At 39.4% G+C, this 25,859-nt stretch overlaps 1 protein-coding gene across 1 annotated transcript in view; it reads left to right on the forward strand.

Moving 5' to 3' along the window:
- Nucleotides 1-936: 936 nt before the first annotated feature.
- The window catches only part of Cfap36 (cilia and flagella associated protein 36), a 28,572-nt gene continuing 3,649 nt past the window's right edge, over nt 937-25,859 (forward strand). The window contains exons 1-7 of the mRNA XM_021210856.2: nt 937-1,273; nt 3,110-3,174; nt 4,073-4,174; nt 14,283-14,397; nt 19,598-19,685; nt 21,500-21,551; nt 25,428-25,530. Of these exons, the coding sequence (XP_021066515.1) occupies nt 1,159-1,273; nt 3,110-3,174; nt 4,073-4,174; nt 14,283-14,397; nt 19,598-19,685; nt 21,500-21,551; nt 25,428-25,530 (640 nt within the window). The 5' untranslated portion in view covers nt 937-1,158. The remainder of the gene's footprint in view (nt 1,274-3,109; nt 3,175-4,072; nt 4,175-14,282; nt 14,398-19,597; nt 19,686-21,499; nt 21,552-25,427; nt 25,531-25,859) is intronic.

Raw genomic sequence — 25,859 nt, forward strand, 5'->3', positions numbered from 1 at the left:
GTGGGCCACGTATCAGAAATCCTGCACATCAGATTTACAACAGTTGTAAAGTTACAATTATGAAGTAGCAATGCAACAATTCTATGGTTGGGGGTCACCACAATACAAGAAATTGTATTAAAAGGCTGCAGCATTAGGAAGGTTGAGAACCACTGAAACGTTGAGATCTTCAGGGTCCTCTGCATCTAATACCCACTTAGTTCCTCCTGGGCTTTCCATCAACATTTGCCACCTCTGGTTCTCAGTGAGTCCTCCACTTCCACTTTCATCAAACTGAAGTTGTAGGCTCTGCTCCTTCAGCTCCTCACCACTCTCAGAGTGGTGTGCTGAGGGCAGAGACTTCTAATCGCTAGACTGGAAATTGTGCTCCTCTAGACGTGGGTGAGTGCACTTTCTAAGGTTCACCAGCCTTGGCTTTTCGACTGTGAGTTTGATGTCAAGATTTACTTGAAATAGGTTCTCATATCAAGAGTATTGGGATTAAAGGTGTAGGCCACCACATCTAGTTATAAGATTCTTGGGAGTCCTCTGGCTCTTAAGTAGGAAGAGAGCAACCTTGGTACTTTCTAAATACCGGCTATGAAAGCCTATTTAAATGGAGATTAACTGATTTTATACTTGTCCTAATTTTAGTTGTGGTTAACTAAGCTTAGGGGTTTAAGACCCATCCTTAGCCGGCAAGCAAATGGTTGGCAGAACCAATCAGTAAACCTCACAGAGCATATTTCTCTCAGTTTTGTTTTCAAGGGCCAGGGGGTCTGAAAACCACTAGGGATGAGGTGGGAGGAGGTCCTGAGGGAAGCCACGCCCTCAGCACGCCATTTTGAGACGGGCCGCGCGCACACGGGAGTGCGAACGCCGTCTCCAGGCGCAGTAGCCAATACCCGCGCGTCTGCTCTCAGCCTAGCAACTACGGACCAATGAATGGAGGGCTATCGTTTGCCCTCCAGGAGCTCAGGACTCAGGCCTCACTTCCGGGCTGCTGCGTACGTTGTCATAGCGACCATTTTACGTTAACTGGTTTGTAGTGTCTAACCCGGGAGCCCGGCGATTGCGGGGACCTTGCTGCCCGCATTCTCCGTCGCTTCCTGCGGCCGAAAGGCCAGACGGGGCTGGGGGAATCCGGCCTAGGCGTCCGCGTCTCCGGGTGCGAGCGGGATGGCTGCGGAAGAAGAGGACGAAGTGGAATGGGTGGTGGAGAGCATCGCTGGGTTCCTGCGGGGCCCGGATTGGTCTATCCCCATCTTGGACTTTGTGGAGCAGAAATGCGAAGGTAAGAACCAGACCCTGAACTAGCCAAATATTACTGTCTCTGCCTGCCGGCCTAGGACAGTTTTGTAGAAGGAATTGCATACATCCCTTCCCGAGTGGCTCGTTTGTTTGCAGACGTGAAATTGCTCACCAAGACTTCTCACCTACTCTGCCCGAGCGCCTGTCCTGAACACATTAGACTTTAATCCCATGTTCGGCCTGTCACTTCACCCCGCATCTTTCTACCCCGTGCAAGTGGACCGTTTGGGTAGCCAGCATCTTCCCCAGTTATTTGTGGAAAACGTCGTTTTTCTTCGAGTTGCTTCTGACCCCTGATATGTCGCCCTGTGGACTCAGTCTACGAAATGACAAATTCACTCTGGCCATTTTATTTGCAAAGAAGGGCATTCGATTACTCCGGCAGGACCAAAGCAGGCGATGGGGAGGAAGACCTTTCTAACAAACGAGATATACAAATGTGGCATTCTTTTGCAGGGTCAGCATCAGTGCTTTTTGATCGGTTCATACCATGCTCATATCTGAGTTCATAAGACGAATTGGACTCTGCTCATAGAGAAGCGATCACAAATGATGTCCTATCCAACCTTTATCTTGGTTATTTGCCCAGGCAATACTTGGAGGGTAGCAATATACATCGTCTGAACTTGTGTCTTAGGTTAGAGGGACAGACTTGTTTGTAAAGATCGGTGCAATAGAGCTGGGGTGAGTGAATACAAGCTGCAGAGAACACATTTCAGTGAAGGAAATCTTTTATACACTTTTCTAGGATGAGGTGGCCTGCTTGAAAAGGTAATGGGTTTCCAGGCATTTGAAGTGTCTGCATACACCTGACAGTGACTGTACTGCAATGCAGGTTGTTTGAGATTCAGCTAACAGAGGGTTCTTATCCTGAATTGTCTTGCAAGACTTCTTTCAAACCCAAGATTCTATGAATCTAGTAAAGAAAGAATTTTGTTTGATCACTGAACCTTTTATTTTATTCTAACTGTTAAAATTCAAACACCAGTTAAGTGTTTTGGTAGGCAACTTTTATGAAGGTTCAGAAAGCAGAGCAATTGACTTGTGTTCTTCTGTAGAATTTAGAGTGCTGTTAAAAGGTTGATGAAGCATGGGGATAGCCTGACCTTCTGTAGGAGGGATTATGTCTCCCACTGATTTTCATCTATTTTTGAGACTAAATCCTGAATAGAAATTGTGTGGGGTATGGTATGCCTTCTATCCACAGGTGTCAAGAGTAGCTACATCTCTGTAGTAACAGCTGATTGTGCATTTTCACAGAGAAGCAAAGCTAGGGCTTACAAACACACCACAACGATGTCGTTTCACAATTGAAAAGAATTTAATTAGCATTTGCATTGAATGCATGAGACCAAATGCAGTGTAAAGAGAATTGAAGTCAGAACACTTAGAATAACTTTATTCCTCACTGGTGTGGGGCTGCCAATGGGCTGTTCTCTGCCTCAGAATACTTAACGACTAGTTTGGACAGCTCTGTGATATCAACATTTCAGTATTCACTGAGTTATCTTAGAGCAGACACTGGGGATAGATATGCTATCCTAAAAAAGTTTACAGTCCACCATAGAAGGCGCTCAAGTAAACAGTAAAATATAAAGTGTCAAGTGCAAGTACATCACTGTTAAAAATAAAGGCACTGAGAAGATGGCTTAGGGGCAAGAGTGTTGGTAAACTTGATGAGTTGAGTCAACCCACAACCCACATGGTGGGAAAGGAGAGAGAACAGGCTCCTGCAAGGCCATTTCTAAGATTTTTATATTTGTACTTAATTAAATGATTTGTTCTTTTATACTGTTCTATTATTTTCTTATAAATCTAGTTTTTGATGATGAAGAAGAAAGCAAATTGACCTACACAGAAATTCATCAAGAATACAAAGAGCTGGTGAGTATTTTCTCCCTGATTTTTGTTGTTTGAGATGGGGCCTCATTATGCAGTCATGACTGGCCTGGAACTCACTGTGTAGACCAGGCTGGCCTAGGTCACACAGAGATCTATGTGTCTCTACCTCCCCAGTGCTGGGACTAAAGGTGTGTGCCAACACACTGGCTCTTTTCATTGATTTTAAGATTATGAAAAAATTGTTTTTTTAAATTAAAATTCTTTGAAATTGTTTTTAAGATTTATTTATTTTATGTGTATGGGTGTTTTTTTTTTCTGCATGTATGTGCACTATGTATGTACCTGTTCTCACAGTAGTCAAAAGAGGGGCTTGGGTTCCTGGTAACTAGAGTTATGGATGGTTGTGAGCCACCATGTGAGTGCTGAGAATCGAACCTGGGTCTTCTGGACCTGCATGGGTGCTCTTACTTGCCACACCATCCCTGCAACCTTCATTATAGGAGTTCTTCCTCTCACAACAGTACTAACAGTTTTCTCTAACTTGTCATTTCCATGAGCATCTTTTCAAATGATTTTCTGTCCCTTCTGTTTTAGACTTAAGTAATGATCTATTGTAGTTATGGGGATGCCTGTGCTCCCTGATTTATTGTTGGCTTGTGATTTTTAAGAGCCTCTGCATATTTTAAAAAGAAGACAATGGGTAGAAGAGTCGTACCGTGTTCACCTTCATAATTCTGGCTGTTCTCTAGCAGAGGAAATTAAACTTCATGTGATTTTTTTTTGCAAGGAAAAAAACCCTTCTTGCTGTTAATTTATTGGTGAAAGACATTATTCGTTCTGTGTCTTGTATAATGGTAATTCCAAAGAGCATTCTAAATAGGCACAATGACATTTCGAATTTTCCTATGTACATTATAAAGGTTAATTCATTTCCTTTTAGGTTGAAAAGCTGTTAGAAAGTTACCTCAAAGAAATTGGAATTAATGAAGATCAGTTTCAAGAAGCATGCACCTCCCCTCTGGCAAAGACGCGCACATCACAGGTGTTAGCTTTTGTGTTACTCTGTTAATACTGAGATGTAACAAGGATTCCATGGCTTTCTTTAAATATGTTTGATTGTGGAGATATAAGAACTGTTTAAGCAAAGTAGACATTGTGTGAGGTGGAGGCAGTCACCTGACATGTTTACTCCTAACCACTTTAAGAAATAATGTGATCTGATGGAATTAAAAATAAGCTTTCTGATTCCAGAGTTCTGAGATCACAAAGTTTATCCATGTATGGTTTCATTTCTGTAGGACCCTGATGATTCTGTTGTTGCCCTTTTTCTATTTGTAACAAATGTGCAGTCTCTAGTTCTGGAGCCTCCTTGTGGAACTATTTTTGTTTCTTTTTATATTAATTGACATTTTACCTACATGTATGTATGCACACAGCTGTGCATGCCTGGTGCCTGTGCAGGCCAGAAGGGGATTTGGTCCCCCTGAAAGTTAGGGCTAGCTGTGAGCTGCCATCTGGGTGCTGGCTCTGCAGGAGCAGTAAGTGCTCTTAACTGTTGAACCATCTCTCCACCTCTTCATAAAACTGGGTTTCTTATCTCTTTAGATTGAAGTACTGGGCGAGTGGCTAGTAGGTACATTAAAAAAATGCTTATTGAACATTCTTGTGAATTGTTAGGCTTTTAAAACATTTATTTATTTATTTATTTACTTATTTATTTATTTATTTATAGACAGGAACTTGCTGTGTAATTCAGGTCAGCTTCAAACCCATTGTGCAGCTAGGGTTGGTCCTGAACTCATACTTTTCCTGTTTTACCCTCGAAGGTTTTAGATTACAAGGGTCAATCACCTTGCTCCCCTAGTTGACACCTTAGACATCTGTTGGTGTTATCTCACTTCTTGGCACCATTTAGCTCCAACCTATTACTGAAGAAACTAAATCAGAGAAATAGGAAGCAGGCAGTGCTGTAGGAAAGTGAACATACACCCTAGGCAGTCCACCTGCATGTCTTTGTTAGCTTTGTTTCCTGTCTTCTAGTAAATGGACTACATTTGTTTAGTAAGATGTCAATGAGGATTGCCTAGTTTGCTACCTTAGGCTCTGTTTTCAGCTTTGTCCTTTTATAATTCTTCAATATGTCATGTACTGTCATCCATCCAGGCCCCTCATAAGCATGTGTGCACCTGGCTTTGCTTATACTGTTTTAATTAGCGTTTCCATTGCTGTGTAGAGATACCATGGCCAAGGCAACTTTATAAGTAGGACAACATTTAATTGGGGCTGGCTTACACTTTCAGAGGTTGAGTCCATTATCATCATGGCAGGAAGCATGGCAGCATGGCAGACATGGTGCTGGAGGAGCCAAGAGTTCTACACCTTGATCTGATGGTAATGAGGAAGAGACAGGAATCTTCAGGCAGGAAGCTCTCTCTAAGCTCATCCCCACAGTGACACACTTTTTGCAACAAGGCCATACCTATCCCAACAAGGCCACACCTCCTAATAGTGCCACTCCCTGGACCAAGCATATTCAAACCACCATGCCACCCCTTACTCTAAAATGTACAACCCTCTCAGTACACTACTATCCCTTTCTTAGCCCAAAGGAATTAAAAAGGTATAACTGCAAAACTGTCTTTGCCCATCATCTTTCAGCAAGTATTGAAAGATTCAGGATACAACATTTGCGGTAGTATTTCCTTTGAAGAGTTTTTGTGAACCTTAAGTGATAATGTATGTCAAACTTTTAGTATAATGCCTATTGTTTGTTAAGTGGTCTCTAAGTAAATTGAAGCACTTCTTAATTAGCTGTGGCTATTTTGGTGGTTTATTAGCAGTGTGCTGACAGGCCAGGGTCATGGGTTCAATCTTCTATGGACTAGTCAGCATTGTTCTCTGTAGAACAAGCTCAGTTACCTGCTGCTGACCGGCAGCAGTGACTCAGCCCTGGACTGTCAGTACTCCTGAAATGCATCTTGGAGCACTGTGATGAGTGCTTCCCAGTCACAGCATTTTCACACATGAATCAGAAAGTGGGTTCTAGTACGCCAATCTGGGTGCCTAAAATCCAGCTTAAGGAACATGAGTAGTTTAGGAGGTATTTTGTGTTTTGGTTGATCTGGTGTTGATTTTCTAAACTAGGTGCTGCTTTCATTAATTGCACTGCTAAGGGGGACTTGCTGAAGAGTACTTTTTGCTCATTTCAAACATCATTAGGCCTGGAACACTGGTCCTGGCATGCAAGCTTGGTAAGCAGTACACCAGTGAGGTGGTACAATAGTAAACCAAAGCTGGCATGCGCATGCACATGCACACAATACATGCCCCCCCCCCCCAAGCAGTACACCAGTGAGGTGGTACAATAGTAAAGCAAAAGCTGGCATGCGCATGCACATGCACACAATCATGCCCCCCCCCCACAAAACAAAAACAAAAACAAAACAACTTGCCTTAAAAAAACCCCAAACAGCCAGCAGGTGATGGCTCACAACTTTAATCCCAACACTCTGGAGGCAGAGGCAGCTGAGTCTCTGAGTTCCAGGACAGTGAGGGGTACACAGAGAAACCCTGTCTTGCAAAACCAAACCAAAAAGAAGAGAAAACACCATCCCTCTTTATATATATTTGCATTTATTTTTTACGTGCTCACATATAAGTGGAAGTCATGGAACCACTTGGTGGAGTCAGTCCACCTACCACGTGGGCCCTAGGGATTGAACTTAGGCCATCAGACGCTGTGAGAGTGCTTTATCCAGCTCACTTTTAACAGCTTGCTTTTCTGTTATGTGTAACTTGTAAAAACTTGTGATTTTGTGTGTGCATGTGTGTGTGTATATGTGTGTGCATGCATATAAAGGTTATAAACAGGTTGAGTATAGCAAAAACCAGGGACTTCTATATAGCAAAGAATAGAAGTTTGTCTTGTTTTCATGTTTTAATGGATTTACTTTCTTTTGTCAGATGGAAACTAATAGTTGCAAAAGCATTTCAGTATAATTTGGGAAAGTTATGCTTAATTTTAGTGACTGACTAAATATGAATATAATTTTAATTATAATTATATTTTCACTTAATTTTAGTGACTGACTAAATGAGAATATATATATATATTACATATATAAATATATACATATATTATATATATAGTATGTATGGTTAATTTCCAAAAGCATACATAACAAACACTATTGTATATGAGTGCCAATTAATGTAAAAAATAGACTATTTTTAGAGCAATTTTATGTTTATAGAAAATTGAATGGATGTTTCATTTCTTAAGATCTTATATCAGTGTAATGTTTGACATACTATGGAACCAAGATTGATACATTATTTTACACGTTGTGTTCTGTAATTGTCATTTTGCCATATACTGTTCATATATCCACAATCACATTATCATAGAAAAATAAGTTTTCTGGTTTCACATATTTTTTCCTCCTGACCTAGTCCCTGTCTTTTGACAATAACTTTTCTTTTCTTCTTCTCTTTCTTTCTTTCTTTCTTTCTTTCTTTCTTTCTTTCTTTCTTTCTTTCTTTCTTTCTTTCTTTCTATTTCATAGCATTTTAAAATTATTTTTTTATAATTTAAGGCAATTTTAAATTTGCATATATTTTAGTCCTATTCTTCCCCTCTCCCAAGTCCTTCCAGTTTTTCTCCCTCCCTACCATCTTTAAGTTCTTTCTCAAAAAACAACAAACCCCCCCAAACCAAGAAAACAAAATAAAACTACACCAAGTAAGAAAACAAACCAACAAAACCTCTACCAAACTGTAACCAAATAAAAGCACACACAAAAAACCTGTGGAGTTCATTATGTGTTGGTCAGCTACTCCTGAACATGGGTGAGCCTGTCCTGGTGTGGTTGGACCATTGTTAGTTGATCTATTGGAGGAAACTGATGTTCCCTCTCCTAGCAGGTATAAGAGACAGTTCAGTTGTTCAAATCCACCCTCGTGGCTGGGCCTGCCTGCCTTCCTTCCTTCCTTCCTTCCTTCCTTCCTTCCTTCCTTCCTTCCTTCCTTCCTTCCTTCCTTTATTAAAAAAAATAACAAAATAAAATGTAATAAGAAAACAAAAAACTATCACATTCAAAGTTGGACAAGAAAAATCAACAGAAGTTTTGAAAAGAGCCCAAGAATTGGCACAAAAATCAGAAACTCACTTGTTGACACACTCAGGAGTCCCATAAAAACACTAAACTGGAAGCCATAGTCTGTGGTCTGTAGACTTTTTAGAAGCTTTTACATTAGTTACAGTATGTAGTCAAGGCTTGTGTTCTGTTTGGCCACACTGCTTCCCAGAAGTGGTTTGAGACCTATTTAACTGATTGTGGAGGGTCTTGAAATGTTGGCAATATGAAAGTTTTCTGAACTGAAGTGTTTATGGCTGTGTGAAGCTGAGCTATAGAACAAGGCTTTACTACAGCCAGGATTCTAAACCTGAAAGTGCTTACTTGGCACATTGTATGAGGCTGTGCACCATCACAGAACACTGCCTCAAACACCGTGGCCAAATTGAAGCCTATTGTATGTTATGAATTGTGGTATCTTTACTGTCAGTAGATGCTCACTGCGCTTATAGAAATATAATAGTTTATAGAAAAGAAAGAAAAGATAATATTTTTGTCATTTCTCAGCATATCAAATTAGTCTATTGTCAGATTTTATTGTTTTAGAATGTTTGACTTTAAAAATTGCTTTAGAGTTGCAGTTTCACATTTCATAAAACATTGTTGAATGAATTTTGGCTTGAAATTAGGGCAGCATTTTCAACAACTTCTGAAATAGGGCCTAATGGTACTTGGGCCATATGTACTACTTATTTATGTGGAGTGGTATTCTCAGCATTGATGATTATAAAATCAAAATATTCACCAATTCTGAAAAATCCTGAAGTTGTATGTCCTCTAGCATCAAACATTCAGCAATGTTTTTTGTAAAATAAGCACACCCGTCTTATTAGTATGCAAATCTGCTCTTGTACTTAAGAAATGGAAAATTATATGCATGGCAAGTGTCCTTTTTGCTTTTGAATTTCTTCTCATGTGTCTTTTTGCCTGCATGTACCATGTGCATGCCTTGTGTTCATGGAGTCCAGAAGAGGGCATCAGATCCCCTGGGACTGGAGTGATAAATTGTGAGGTGCCATGTGGGTTCTGGGAACCAAATCTGTATCCAGACAGTGCTCTTACTTACTGAATTGTCTTTCTAGGCCCCTGAATGGCCTAGAATGTCTCATGTGTCCATGGCTAGTCTCCAATTCACTGTATAGCTGAAAATGACCTTGAACTTGATCCTCTTGCTTCCACCTCCCAAGTGCTGAGATTGGAGACTATCATCCGTGGGTTTATACAGTGTTTGGGACCAAATCCAGGGCTTTTTACGTGCTAGATAAACACCCTACCAACTGAGCTATCCTCAGTCAATGAATTGTTTTAAAGTAATTCAAAATGTTTGATTTGATTTGGGTTTACATTTTTTATTATTTTTTAACTGTGTGTAGGTGTGTGTTTGAATGAGGGTTTGTGCACATTCACCACCAAACTGTGTTTAGCTGTCTTAGGTCCTGGTGCTCAGCTGCTAAGAGAACTTACTCCTGTGGCAGAGGCCAAGGTGTCAGAGCTCCTAGAGCTGGAATTCTAAATGTTTGCAGATGTAATAGATGGGTGCTGGGGACTGAACGTGGGTCGTCTGGAAGATCAGCAAATGCTCTTAACTCCAGCCCCAAAGAAAGAGTTTTACTTCTCCCTTTCCAAGTGGTTAAAGCCAAAACTGAAAACCAAATTTATTTCATTAGCTAGGACTTATATACAGTGTTAAGTGGTAACTGTGAGTAGGTCATCTTTGCCTTATTTTTGATCTTAGTGGGAAAGATTCTGGTCTCTAAGTATGATGTTAGCTGTGATTTTTATTCATCTTTTTTCACCCTTGAGGTAGGGCCTTGAGTAGCCTAGGTTGGCCTCAGACCCACTATGTAGCCCAGACTGGCTTTGAACTCCTTATGGTCTTGCCTGTAATGTCAAGAGTTGGGATTACAGGCATTTACCACCAAACTGTGTTTAGCTGTCTTACGTCCTGAAGAGATGGCTCAGCTGTTAAGAACACTCATTCCTGTGGCAGAGGCCACAAGTTTGGTTCCCATCATTCACATAGAGTGGCTGATAGCTGTCTGTAACTCCATTATTAGGGAATATGAGCCACCTTTTTCTGGCCTCCATAGGCATCTGTATGCATATAATGCTCATGAACTTATACAAGTTTGTACACACATACTTTTTTTTTTTATATAAATCTTGAAAAAAATAGATGATCTTTACAAGGGTGAGGAAACTTCTGCCTATTTCCATTTGCTGAGAAGGGATTGCTATATTTTAAATACATGAGTGGTTGTCAAATTTTATCAGAAGTTTTTTTTTTTTTAAATTATTTACTCATTTATTTTTAAATGTAGGAATGCTGTGTCTGCATGTACACCTACTTGCCACAGAGGGCAGCAGATCCCTTTATACCCTGAGCTACCATTGTTGTGCTGGGAACTGATCTCAGGACCTCTGGAAGAGCAGCCAGTGTTCTTAACCACTGAGCCATCTCCCCACTACTAAAGCTCTTTTCTATGTTCATTGATAGCATCCATAGCAGTCTCCAGTCTGTTAATCTCTGATATAGTGACTTATTTTTAAATGTTGATCTACTTTGAATAATGAGGAAAAGAATCCCAGGTTGTTATGCTATGTAATTCTTTTTAAACATTGTTGAATTCAATTTGCTAAAATTCTTTTGGGCATTTTTTCATCTCTGACATTTAGTTTTTCCTTTCTTGTAAAGTCTTTGATTTTGGGATTAGGGTACTATTGCCTTAGGTAATGAGTTGATATGTATTATCTCTGCCTCAGTATTTCAGAAGAGACTGTAGAGAAGTAGTATAATCTCCTGCTCATATGTTAGGTGGAATTTGTTTTTAAACTCATCTTGAATTTTCTGTTTTGTACAGTTACCAACTATTTTTTTCTTTCTCCCCTTCCCCTTCCTCCTCCTTTTCTTCTTTCTCCTTTTCCTTTTTCTCTTCCTCCTCTTTCTTTTTCTTTCTTCTTCATTTTGGTTTTTCAAGATGGGGTTTCTCTGTGTAGCCCTGGCTGTCCTGTAAGTTTTCCTGTAAACCAGGCTGGCATCTAACTCACAGAGATCCTCTTGCCTCTGACTCCTGTGTGCTGGGTTTAAAGCCATGTGCCACTACTCTCTTGCTGATTAACCTTTTAAGTAGGCATAATGAATAAATTTACCTGTTCATATTATCTAATATCATAGTGTGAGTTTGGCAAACTGTGGTCAACAAGTTTGGGCACAGAGTTGTTTACATTTTTCTTCATTATTCTTTAATGTTTATTGTTCATCAGTGATATGATAGCCCTTCTTACTTTTTTTTTTTTTTTTTTTTTTATATCTGATCCTACTGGGAATTCTTAAGTATGGTGTTAGCTGTGGTTTTTATTTTTTATTTTTGTCTTTTTGAGATGGGGTCTTGAGTAGTCTAGGCTGGTCTCAAATTCACTATGTAGCCCAGATTGGCTTTTTCTTAGCTGGGTCTGTCAATTTCAACAAGCTTTAACGGATCAGAACACTGGTTCAGTGGAGAGCTCTTCCAGAAGACCCAAATTCCATTCCCAGCATTCACATTAGGTGGCTTACAACAACTGTAATTCCAGCTCCAGGGGGCTCTCACTTTTCTAGCCTCTAGTGGACTCGCATACACAGACACATAATTACAAATAATAAAAATAAAACTTTAAAAAAGACCAGAACAATTACTTTTATGTTTACTTTTCAGATTATAAAATGTTACTTAATTCATTTAATATTTTGTGATACAGTTGTTACTATATTTGTTTTATTCAGAAGCAAAAGTTTTAAGAAAGATTTTATGTGTATGTGTGTACTATGCGTGCAGTGCCTGTAGAGGCTAGAAGAGGGCATTGGCTGCACTGCCATAATATAGGTGCTTGGGATTAAATCTGGGTACTCTTAACTGTGGAGCCGTCTCTCTAGGCCCCAGAGATACATTTCTTATATCATAATGTATTTAAAATGAGATTGTTTTGTATAATTAAAAGTTTTATTTAATTGGTAGTTTTTTCTAAGTGACACACAAAACAATGTCCTATTTTACTACTTTTCAGAATCTTAGAGTCCATGAAACACTATATAAATGCTATGTTATTTTTATTGATGCTAAGTATTAAATAATATCCAGCGTCATGGAGCCCTAATGCCTATAGTTTTATTGGATGTAGGCTTTTGATATCAAGATTCTTTTCCTTCCTTAATATGCCAATGTTTCGGAAACCTTAATATTTTAAGAATTAATCTGGAGATGCGTGGACACTCATCCTATAAAGATTATAGTTTTTAATGTCTGATAAACAGGGCTCAGGAATATGATTTATTAACAATCATGTTTTTTCTTGGATTTATTAAGTAGGGTCAAAGGTCACAATTACAAATTCAATCTCTACGTTGCTACCAGAAAATTTGTTTGACACATTGCTATCAATAGCAGTGCCCATAGTTGGGTGTGGTGGCTCAGACCTGTAATCCCAATACTTTGTCTCAGGAGGCAAATTATAATTGAGTTTGAGGCCAAGTTAGGTTACAGAGTGAGACCCTGTCTCAAAAGGCCAAAAATTAGATGGAATAGCATTGCCATTTTAAAGTTGGATAAAGTACTTGTTGTCAGTAATAGGTTAGTAATAGGCCCAATCCCCAAAAGAGGACTCAGACAGAAGCTGCCCATATTGGTTTTAGCAGTCTCAGCTCATGTTTGCCATTCCCTGCCTTGATCCGTGAAAACCCAGGCAGATTTAAGGGAGCATTTTAATTTTTTCTTCATAGTGTGCTCCTTGTAGATGCCACTGAGAACCACTCTTGCTTTTACCTTTGTTACACTACACATCTAGAACATGCTGGCCTGGTTGCTAGGAGAAGGTCTCATCTGTTTCAAGTGGGATTCCTTGGTGAAGTGTCTGGTCTGGCGCTCTTTGTGAGAACACTGCCTTCCCCGTAGTAAACAGCACACTCTTAGTTACCTCTGCGTGGTTTTGTGTAGTCAGCTTTTCCATTCATCTCTGGTAGAACTGAAAATTAAATTCTGCTAAGACAAGACCTGAGTGCTTCCTTTGGGTGTTTCCATGCATTTCAAATCTTACTATGCTTATTAATTAGCTTGGGAATTGTTTTGTTCTTGGCAATATGTAACATTGCTAACAGTTAAGGAAATACTTATGTATGTAATCGAATGATAGATTTTTAAAAAGATTTATTTTTAGTTTACATGTAAGGCTGTTTTGCCTGTATGTATGTCTATACCACATGTGTACCTGCTGCCCTCAGAACAGGGCGTCAGATCCCCTAAGATTGGAGTTACAGATGTTGGTAGCCACCATGTGGGTGCTGGGAGTTGAACCTGGGTCCTCTGCAAGGTCAGTGCTCTTTATAATTGAGCCATTGCTCCAGCCTTACTTTTATTCTTCATTTATTATACTTTTCAGTTTTGACTTTTCATAATTCCTAATCTATTGTAATATAATCTCTAACATATATATTTTTTGGCTTATAAGACTTCATTTTTTATTTCCTGGATTAAACCCAAAGTAAATTTCAGGAGATAGGATATAAACCAAATATTTTGTGTGAAAACCACACTCGGATACTGAGATGACGTTAGAAACGTAAACCAGATGGTTGTGTGTTCCATTGAACACTAGCTGGTTTGGAAAAGGAGTCTGCTATCTGACTCCTGGAAGGTTGCAGGTTGAATGAGGTAGCTCTAGGGAACCCTATTTTAAAGGCTTAAAAAAGAAACAATAACAACAACAACAACAATAACAACAAAAAACCCAAAAAACTTAGGGTATAGCTGTATACCCTGTGATTTCTACACTTGGAAAACCAAGGCAGGAGAATTAGGCTACATAATGAAACCCTATTGTTGTGTTTTTTAAATCTTAAGATTGTCTACTTGAGTCACCTAACCATAATAATGATGTAACATTCATGAATTAATATGCTGCTTTTCAGTGGAAATTATGATTTCAATGTGGGTTAGTTTCCAAACTTAAATCTTCATTTAACCTCTAGACTTCCTCCCACAGGCCATTTTGCAGCCTGTGTTGGCAGCAGAAGATTTTACTATCTTTAAAGCAATGATGGTCCAGAAGAACATTGAAATGCAGCTTCAAGCCATCCGAATAATCCAGGAGAGGAATGGTAAAATGCTGGAGTTAGGCATCTAAATACTAACTGTATTTGGTTTTGAAGGGGTTTTTTTTTTTTTTTTTTTTTTAATTCTAACAGTCTTAAACATAGTTAGCTACCTTTTATCCATTTATTTCAAATGTGAAAGTCTTTGTAAAGGATTTAAGAAGGGCTGGAGAGATGGCTCAGTGGTTAAGAGCACTGACTGCTCTTCTAGAGGTCCTGAGTTCAAATCCCAGCAACCACTTAGTGGCTCACAACCATCTGTAATGGGATCCAATGCCTTTTTCTGGTGTGTCTGAAGACAGCTACAGTATACTCATAAAATAAATAAAAACCTTGAAAAAAAAAAAGAAAAAGGTTTTTAAAAAGAGGATTTAAGAAAATAAATTTCCTAATTTAGCATGTGGCATCTCAAAAAAAGAAGACAATTTGATTTACTAATGCTTTAGTTTTGTGAGAGCTTGCTTTTCTGCCCAGCCATTGTGTTAAGTTTAACGTCTTGAGTGGATGTTGTTACTGTTATGAGCAGGTGACTACTCTTCTGCTTGTCATTATTAAGACCTTAGTAGGAAATGGTTCTCAGGTGTCAGTCAGCACTGGGTCAGCTGTTATGGGTCTAGGGTGGGACCTAGTCATCTGTATGTTTAACAGTTTTCCAGGTGTTACTGGAGCTGTTGATCCCAGCCACAGCAGGGGCCAGCACTTTACAAGTTTGGCAGCAAGACTGTTTCTTTGATGGTTTTGTGAAGGTTTGGGATCTATATTTAGTTCTGAAGTTTGCTTTTAAGGGTGTGGAATGTGTAGTAACTGAGGCATGTTTTTATTTTGGGGGAGGAACATCTCTGCCATGGTGCACATGTGTTGCTCAGAGGATTGGATCCTAGGAATAAAACTTAGGTCACAAGCCATCTCACCAGCTCCAATAAGTAGGGATTCTGTGGATATGAGACAAACATCAGGATGTTGTAGATTTGTGGCCATGTGAGCCTTACCCTTTGAAGCCAGCCACTACCTTAGCTGTGCCTTAAAGTTAAGCTCCTTTTCACAGTGGGTTGGAGAGCTGTTGTCTGTTGTTAAGAGGTTACCCTGACCCTGAAGAGTGTGATACAGTGTGGTTACTTTGAAGTAAATCATTTGGAAGAGTGTCTTTTGTTGTTGTTGTTCTTCTTCCATTCTTTGTTTTGTGAAGTCTTCTACTCTCAATACTCCCGAAACTATGCTTTAATTTGCTCTGTGGGATAACTGCTTTACCATTTTTTTCCATTTGTAAGGCTTGTTTTGAAAGGACAAGGTTTAATAAAAGAAACAGTGAACTTGACCAGTGGACTGTAGTTTTCCAGTTTGGCATTTAAGGAAACTTGATTTTTTAAACAGAGAACAAATACTTATGCAGTTGTATTAGCTTCGTGCTTCAGATCACCAGTTAATAGTGCACTCCTGTGAAAATGGTGTGAGCAGTTAGACATCAGTCTCTGTCTAACAGTTAGGATTACTATTGCTGTGATGAAGCACATGAACAAAGCAAGTTGAGGAGGAAAGGGTTTATTCAGCTTATACTTCCGGAATACTGTTCACCATCAAGGGATGTCAGGACAGGAACTCAAACATGGCATGAACCTGGAGGCAGAGGCCATGGAGGGGTTACTGGCTTGCTCTTCATGGCTTACTCAGCCTGCTTTCTTTTTCTTTCTTTCTTTCTTTCTTTCTTTCTTTCTTTCTTTCTTTCTTTCTTTCTTTCTTTCTTTCTTTCTTTCTTTCTTTCCTATTTTTTTTAATTATTATTTTCTTTATTTACATTTCAAATGCTATTCCGAAAGTTCCCTATACCTCCCCGCCCCTGCTCCCCTACCCACCCACTCCCACTACTTGGCCCAGGCCTTTCCTTGTGCTGGGTCATATAAAGTTTGCAAGACCAAGGGGCCTCTCTTCCCAGTGATGGCCGATTAGGCCATCTTCTGCTACATATGCAGCTAGAGACACATGTCAAGCTCAGGGGGTACTGGTTAGTTCATATTGTTGTTCCACCTACAGGGTTGCAGCCCCCTTATTCCTTGGGTACTTTCTCTAGCTCCTCCATTGGGGACCCTGTGTTCCATCCAATAGCTGGCTGTGAGCATCCACTTCAGTGTATGCCAGGCACTGGCATAGCCTCACAAGAGGCCGCAATATCAGGGTCCCTTCAGCAGAATCTTGCTGGCATGAGCATTAGTATCTAGGTTTGGTGGCTGATGATGGGATGGATTCACGGATGGGGTAGTCTCTGGATAGTCCATCCTTTCATCTTAGCTCTAAATTTTGTGTCTGTACCTATATCCTTTCATGAGTATTTTGTTCCTTATTCTAAGGAGGAATGAAGTATCCGCACAATGGTCTTCCTTCTTGGTTTTCTTGTGTTTTGCAAAAATGTATCTTGGGTATTCTAAGTTTCTGGGCTAATATCCGCTTATCAGTGAGTGCATATCTAGTGACTTCTTTTGTGATTGTGTTACCTCACTAAGGATGATAGCCTCCAGATACATCCATTTGCCCAAGAATTTCATAAATTCATTGTTTTTAATAGCTGAGTAGTACTCCATTGTGTAAATGTACCACAGTTTTTGTATCCATTCCTCTATTGAGGGACATCTGGGTTCTTTCCAGCTTCTGGCTATTATAAATAAAGCTGCTATGAACATAGTGGAGCATGTGTCCTTATTACCAGTTGGAAGATCTTCTGGGTATATGCCCAGAAGAGGTATTGTTGGGTCCTCCGGTAGTACTATGTCCAATTTTCTGAGGAACCGTCAGACTGATTTCCAGAGTGGTTGTACAAGCTTGCCATCCCACCAGCAATGGAGGAGTGTTCCTATTTCTCCACAACCTCGCCAGCATCTGCTGTCACCTGAATTTTTAATCTTAGCCATTCTGACTGGTGTGAAATGGAATCTCAGGGTTGTTTTGATTTGCATTTCCCTAATGACTAAGGATGTTGAACATTTTTTCAGGTGTTTCTCAGCCATTCGATATTCCTCAGTTGAGAATTCTTTATTTAGCTCTGTACCCCCCTTTTTAATGGTTTTTTTTTTTTTTTTTTGAATTTCTGGAGTCCAGCTTCTTGAGCTCTTCGGATATATTGGATATTAGTCCTCTATCAGATTTAGGATTGGTAAAAATCCTTTCCCAATCTGTTGGTTCAGCCTGCTTTCTTACAGAACCCAGGGATGGTACCACCCACAATGGGCTAATACCTCCTTCATCAATCACTAATTAAGAAAATATCCTACAGCCAGATCTTAGCATTTTCTCAATTGAGGTTCCCTCCTCTCAGTTAACTCTAGCCTGTGTCAAGTTGCTATAAAACTATCTAGCACAGTCTCTCAGATGAAGTCCAAATGAGGAAGACAAGTTCAGAATTGTTCACTCTAGTGCTCAGTGATGTTTTCAAGGCCTCTGACACTTGCCATATTTATACTCTGACATTTCCAGCCTCTTCTGCTTCCAATGCAAACTCAGTGTTTTGTGAGGAAAGGAATGTTTTCCTGTGTGAATTTCTTTTTGTAAGAAAGATAACATTTCATGTGAGCCCTCCAAGAGCCTTCGCTCAGGCCCTATTGCTCAGGATCAAGTTACTTGCTGTAAACTGGAAGGGGCTGGGACCATTGTGATAGCTTGACTTAATCAAGTGCTACTCTTCTGAGGTGAGAGACGGTTTGATCTCTCAGTGATGGCTGCCTGATGACTGCGTAGAATCTGGCTTTATTGGAAGAAGGGATGGATGATGTGGGATAATTACTGCTGTCAGTTCACAATATGGGCAGTTTGCCTGCCCTATGTCTAAATTTAAATTAACATTAGCATCCAGGACTGAGTAGTGTTCAGTAGTGATCAGTATTGATTGTATTCAAAACAGAATGTTTGGAAATTTTATGTTTTGTAAGAAAAAAATCGAAGGCTTTCTGGATTTTTATTCTCAAATAATTTGGAGAAAATGCATTTTGATGGTTTAAAGGATTTCTTTCGTACAGTTGTGTTGTTCCTTACTGCTTTTAATTCTCCATAGAAAGGTTGCTAGGAGGAAAATGATTTTATACCTTTTGGCTGTGCAAAATTATGCTTCAGAGTGATGAGTTGGCAGGTGTGGCTTTTCTGGTGTGATGCTGTGCTGTGGTTTCCTGGTGAAGTGTACATGTATTTTTCTGCTCCTTCTTTACAAATGACTGCTATTAACTCAGTACAGTGTTTAGCCCCAAATACAGAATAACATCAAGGGAACTGCAATGATAAAACTACTTTAGAGCTAACCTAGAATCCCACTGTATATGTATTTGCATAAAGAATTGGAGGGTAAAATAAAGTTGCACTCTTTTCATGCTGTAGTACACAGAGACAGACACTTGTAATGAGCTTGCCTTACCAGGGAGGTAGAAGTCAGTTAAACCAACAATTAAGATTACTTCCCGTGAATTTGTGTTTTCTGGGGTGAGGGGAATGGGGGGGTGGAGGTTGGCACAATTGTGATTTAAAGCTATTGCCAATACTGAACATGCTTCAAGGGCAGAGATAGTATCAGTGATCTTTATGTTCAGCACAAGTTTAGCACATGCTGTTACTGCACATAGTAAGCAAGGTCTTTTCACTAGCATCATAGTTCATATGGAGAACACGAAACTCCCTCTAACAAAGTACTTAAGGCTCACCTTTAAAAGCACACTGTTAACCCTGGCTAAGTGTATCAGTAGGATATCCTCAGATGGAGTGTGACAGTGGAAGACCATAATGTATATTTTTTTATTGGCATACAGTTTTTTCAAGTTATTTTCTTAAAAATTAATTGTGTGTGTCTGAGAGATAGAAATAGATCAATCTCTAGATAGAGAAAACATGGGTGCCTCCAAGATGTAGAAGTCAAAGAAAACATTTTTTTTGGTCCTGGGAACTGAGCCCATGCATGCTTTTTGAGAGCTCAACCACTGAGCTACATATTGGTTCCAATCATTGCTATTTTAGATAGTAAACACAAGTTATCACTGAGAGTTAGTTGTAGCTAAAAACCAAGACTGTTGGGCTTAATCCCTAAAATGTAAGAAAGTTAAGCAGAAGATAATTAACAAGGCTTGGAATTTTTAAAAATGATACATTGTAAACTAATTTGTACCCATGGACCATAACAGTGTGAAGAGTGTTTTCAGTTGAGTTGATGGTCTTCCATGTGGTGTTTGGTTTTGAACAGGTGTGTTACCTGACTGCTTAACTGATGGTGCAGATGTGGTCAGTGACCTTGAACAGGAAGAGATGAAAATTCTAAGAGAGGTCCTCAGGTATGCATTTTCAACTGTTTTTGAATGGTTAGTAGTGTTGTATATGATCTGAATGTATTTGAACTTTTCCCTAGAAAATATTACCAACAAAATGATTTTTTGAGGTGGGGGGCATGTATACACAGCTTGAGTGACTCTTATCCAAATGCTTAGGAGTGAATGTTTCAGATTTTGGAATACTTGCACAGATCACAGATGAGTAACCCTAACCAGAAAATTTGGAATTCAAACATTACACATTACATTTTGGATGTTCTGCTGATGTGCCAAAGTTTTCTTATTTTAGAACATTTTATAATTTCATGCTTGATGTCCAATTTGTATTATATTTAATTAAGAGGAAAATATCTTATCACTTATCCTGAATCAGTCCAGTGTAGAGGATTTCCCAATCCTTACCCCACATAACCTTCCTTTATCATAGGATTTAGGGACTAGCCACCAATGGGGAAAAGCTACTCTAATAGAGTCTATGATTGATGGGGAAGGGTAGAGTGTGAGCTGAGCTGAGCTGAGCTGAGCTCTCCCTGTCTGCTATTTCTCAATATTAGAGGCCACTCATGCTGGTGTTGGCCAAGCAGGAGGCTGGGCATCCTACCTACCTGTCCCAACTGCAGCTGAGGAGTGAATCCAAGGATTGAGCTCAGAGAAGTACTCATCAATCATTTCTTCATCTCAAGCAGATGCTTGGCATGGAGTGTACCACTCTTTAATCAAGAAAGGGTAGTGAGCATAATTTCCCCGTGTAGTCACTGTGGGATTTTGGAAGGGAAGAGTCATAGTAGCGTGTAATTTTTAAATCTGTGAGAATGTGTTTGGCTTAGAGGAAGAGGATACCTATAGTCAGAAAGACTGATCTAATGGGAATGCATGACAGTTCCAAGGCTCAGTGCTTAATTTTAGGGAATGTGACTGGTTTGCGGGATATAACCCTTTCCTGCCAAATCCTGCCCCGTGGCAGGGGCAGATGGGAGCCTGAATTTCCAGGTGTGCAAAGAGAGGGGTATTTATTTGTCTAGAGGACTGGTAAAGTTTTGATATGTTGCATTGATTGACTATAGACCTGGCTGACCTTGAACTTACTACAGCTGAGGATAACCTTAAATTCCGGAATCTCCTGCCTCTTCCCCCCTAAGTATTGGGATTTATAGGCATGTCCCTACTACTTCGGGGCATAATGAGTCTTTCCTAGTGGAGTTTGCCATTATGTGGGTTTACACCATTCATTTGTACGCTAAAGTTAAGGAAAAGGGTTCAGGATTTAAAACTGTTGGTCATTGTTCAGCTAGAATTTCTAAGGTAAACTGTACAGTCTATTGATATTCTGCTGTCTGTTGCAGGTAACTGTACAGCAGGGTTGTACAGATGGCTGTCTCAGATCACAGATGAGCAACCCTAACCAGAAAATTTGGAATCCAAACATTACAAAATTTGAAACCTTTTGAACGTTCTGCTGATGAGCCAAAGTTTTCTTGTTTTAGAACATTTTAGATGTTCATGTTTGATGTCCAATTTGTATTATATTTAATTAAGAGAAAAATATTTTCATATCACTTATCCTGGGTCAGTCCAGTGGATAACTCCTTGCCTATACTATGTCAGGTTAACATGCTGCATATTTATTCTTTGATAAAGAAGAAAATTTACTTTTTAGCCAGCCAATTGGGGTGCAAACCTTTAATTCCACCATCTGGGAAGCAGAAGCAGGTGGATCAATGTGAGTTCATGGGCACGCTGATCTACATAGGGATTTCTAGGACAGCCAGGGCCAAACCAAACAAATATACTTTTTAATTTTTTTTTTTATATTTCAGAAAATCAAAAGAAGAATATGACCAGGAGGAAGAAAGGAAACGAAAAAAGCAGGTGCTTATGGGGATGTAAATGCAGCAGAAGTGTATCTAACTGCCATTGCCACTCTCTAAGTTTACATTTGTCTTTTATTGTTAACATCTAAGCTTCTATAGAACTCCTCATAGTAGTCAGATTTTCTTGGAAAGTCAAAGAGTTTATATTTAAATTTTTATCCTTTTAACTTTTGGTCTGTGCAGGTTGTGTGTCTTGTATGCATGTATGAATGTTTACATGTGTGAGCACACATGCTTGTATCTGCACACACGTGTTTGTGTTGATGTTAGATGACCTCTTCAATCTCTCTCTACATTACATTGAGGCATGGTCTCTTGCTGAACCCAGATCCGAATACAACTGCCATCTTCTATTCAGGGGTTGAAGGTTAGCTGCCATGCACATCTGCCTTATATGTGTTGTTTTGGGGATGAAAGCTCTGGTCCTCATGCTATGTGGCAAGAACTATGCACTGGGCAGTCTTCCCAATCCGTTTTTAAAAAGTTTACTTGTTTTTTTTTTTTTTTTTTTTTTTGACAATTTTCCCAACGAATGTAATGTTCATGTTCACCTCCTTATCTTCTTTGACCCCCCCAAGCCCCTTCTTCCTAACAAGCCCCCTTACTATTCAATTAGGACTAATTACTGAGTTTAATTAGGACTGCTTACATGAGCATTGGTGTGAGGTTACTTTCTGCATCATGGGCTCCTACACCAGTGGGGGAAAAATGACACCCAGTAGTCATTAACTGTCCTTAGCTCCTCACTTAGGGCTAGGTCCTCATGAGCCTTCCACTTTTGCATGCTGGAATATTGATTTGTTCTTGTGCAAGACTTGAATAAATGACCACAGTTGCTGAGAGTTCCTGCGTGCAGCGGCTGCATTATATCTAGAAGACAGTTTCACAGCACTCCTCCCTGTTCTACAGATCTTTCATCCTGAGCCGTGGGATAGGGTTGGCAGTATGATCCAGGTATCCTGTTTCAGGTTGAACACTGAATAGTCACTTATTCTCAGTACTAGGACTAGCCATATGCTTCTACATTAAGTACTATTTGCAGAAAGAACCCCAGGGCATGAGAGATGGCTCACTGGTAAGAACACTTGTTCCTCTGACAGACTTCCCAAGTTCAGTACCTAGCACCATTCGTGGCTCATAACTGTGACTCCAGTTTTAGGGAATCTCTTCTGGCATCCTTTCCTGGCCTCCATGGATACCAGGCATGGACACAGTACACAAACATACATACATATATACATGCATGCATGCATACAGGCAAAATGCTCATACATGTAAAATTAAGATAAATCCTTAATAAACAAAACAAAAACCAAAACACTTCTGTGACTGAAAGCAGCATTAACCAGTGCTGTATTTGACAACTTGCCCATTTTAGCAGGAAGATATGAGTAGGTTCCCTACCTGGTAATAGCTGTGGGCTTTTGAGGAGGATTACTGTATCAGGCATGAATTCCTCCTGTGGAGTGGGTTCAGATCCAACTAGAACATTCATGCCTGTTTCACCGAGTGCTTATCTTGACTGGCAGGTCAGTATTGCAGAGACACAGGGTAAGAAAATGATACTTTGTTTTGTTTATTTTTGTTTTTTGAGACAGGGTCTTAATATGTAGTCCTAGATGGCCCTTAACTCACAGATCTGCATGCCCCTGCCTCCCAAGTGCTGGGATTAAAGGTGTTTACCACCATGACTGGCTCAATACATAATTTCTTACAAGAGTATACTTTATACATTCTTAGAAAGTAATTACTGAGCCGGGCAGTGGTGGCACATGCCTTTAATCCCCTTGGGAGGCAGAGGCAGGCAGATTTCTGAGTTCAAGGCCTGCCTGGTCTACAGAGTTCCAGGACAGCCAGAGCTACACAGAGAAACCCTGTCTCAAAAAACAAAAACAAAACAAAACAAAAATTAAGGGGGGGGGGAGAAAAAAAAAGAAATTATATAGTAGTTGAGCAAGATACTGGTTGCATTTCATAGTAAAGGCCCAGAGTATCATGTCAAAAATGGTAATATCACTCATATACTATATTAGAGAATTCTGTATGAAGTTCATTGTAGTCCTCCACTACAGCTTGTCTTTATTACTGTTCTATTGCTGTGAGGAGACAACCGTGACTAAGGCAACTTATAAAAGAAAGCATTAACTGGGGCTTTGTTTACAGTCTCAGAGGGTGAGTTCATGACCATCATGGAGGGGAGCATGGCAGCAGGCAGGCAGATTGGCATAGTGCCCAAGCAGAAGCTGAACTTACATCTTATCCATAGGCAGCAGGCATGGAATAAGACTGGACTTGGTGTGGGCTTTCAAAATCCCAAAGCCTAACCCAAGTGACATCTCCTCTAGTAAAGCCACCAAATGGGAACCAAGCATTCAAAGAGCCTATGGAGGCCATTATTATTCAAACCACCACAAAGCCCCTACTACTCTTTGGAGTTCTGACATATCTATGTTCACTCTACCAAAGAAAACTAAACAAATCTTGTAGTTTCATGTGCAAAGAAAATTAAGAGAATTTTACTTTCCTTTTATTATGTTGAAATAGCAGGCATGGCTTTCAGCACAGGCTTCATTATGAAGCAGGGTCACAGTGCTTTCTGTTTAGAACCATTTCTATAAGTGCCTATTCTGTCCAAGGATAGGTTAAGTATGACTCTAGTAGAGGAGAACGAAGCTCATTCTGTGTTCCTGCTTTCTTGTTCTCTGCCTCTAATTTCTCCCTATTTCTCTGAAGGGAAAAGGAAACCCAACACAAACCACTGAAAAGTCATTTCCTTTTTCTCTGTCCTCCTAAAACCATAATATCTCCTTGTATCCCCCAGTCTTACAAAAACCTGCATTACCCCACTATACCTGATGTAGAGAGAATGGATACTTTAGGGTGTTAAGAGATTTATGGATTTTTAAATACATTTTTAGTAAATAGATGAAGAAAATACCTGGAATATTAATGATTTTTAAATGTAAAATTATTGAGGCAAATGAGTATAAAATTGTGAGAGGATATGATTTTAACTTTCATTTTATATGCAAGGATTGTTTCTTGAATATCACACTTTAGGGATGCACAATTGTTTTCATTTGAGAACGTTTATTATGAAATTTAAAAGCATGAAAATACATATGCTGACATAATGAACTCCAATTATCTGTCACTCAGTAACCAGATTTAGAAATCTGTGAGTCACCTAAAGAGCTAAACATGATTAAGTTTTCTTCTATTTTTAATGAAAAAAAGAATTAAAATTAGTTTATTTCCAAGATGAAATTATTTCATTTAATATTTCTCTTCCATTTTGGTAATGGAAATAAATGAACTTGTGGCTTTGTTATATTTTATGTAGGAAAAAATTTAAATCAGTGGTTTTATTTCTCTTTCTGTATATTTTGATGGCTTGCTTTGAGTCACATGACTACCTAGTTCCTTCTAACTACCAAATTCTACTGCTATTAGTACTGCATGACTTGAAACAGGGTATTACTTGCCTCAAAAAATAGGTATAGGGGTGGAGAGATGTTTCAGCAGTTATGAGTACTTGTTCTTACAGAGGGCCCAAATTCAATTTGCACCACCCACACAGTGGCTCACAATCATCTGAATTTTCACTTCCAAGTTGTTTGATGCCCTCTTCTGATCTCTGTGGGCACTAGACACACATGTAGTATATATAACATATACATAGGAAAAATACACATAAATCTAAAAAAAATTAAGTAGGAGCTATAAAATGTTAACATCTTTAAAACGGGAAAATAGAATCTCCTATCTAGTTCAGTAATAGTAATGTTTTAAATAACATCTTTGGATCCTTTAACTACTGAATTAGTCAACATTAATTTTTTTCCTTTTAAAATTATGTTATGGAATCCGGAAGTCATCAGAGGCTAAAGTGGAAGAAATGCCAGTATACACTAGTGAAGCTGCAAAAATGAGTAATTCCCAAGGGGATGGTGAACACTTGGTAGAGCCACCCACAGGTAAGCTTGAGGTGTAATGCACACTAACCCTATACACTGAGAATGCTATGCTCCAGAATGTGGTTTTTGTACTTAAAGTTCTTTTCAAGTTTTTTTTTGTGGGTAGGAAATACACAGCTTGAAGTAAATGTCATTTCCACATTTCTAAGTGAAGCCTGGAATCTAGAGAGTAATAAACAGTTCTCATTGAGGGAGCCACCAGCGTTTCTACAATGCCAATAGCATATAATAACATATTGTGTGCTGGAAGCGCAACTTGGTGGGATAACATTAAACATTACTTTAAAAATTAAGGTAGGACTAGATAATAAGAGGCAGCCATTTTTCTA

The sequence above is a fragment of the Mus pahari genome, chromosome 13 (assembly GCF_900095145.1).
Source record: "Mus pahari chromosome 13, PAHARI_EIJ_v1.1, whole genome shotgun sequence".
In the NCBI taxonomy this organism is placed as follows: Eukaryota; Metazoa; Chordata; class Mammalia; order Rodentia; family Muridae; genus Mus; species Mus pahari.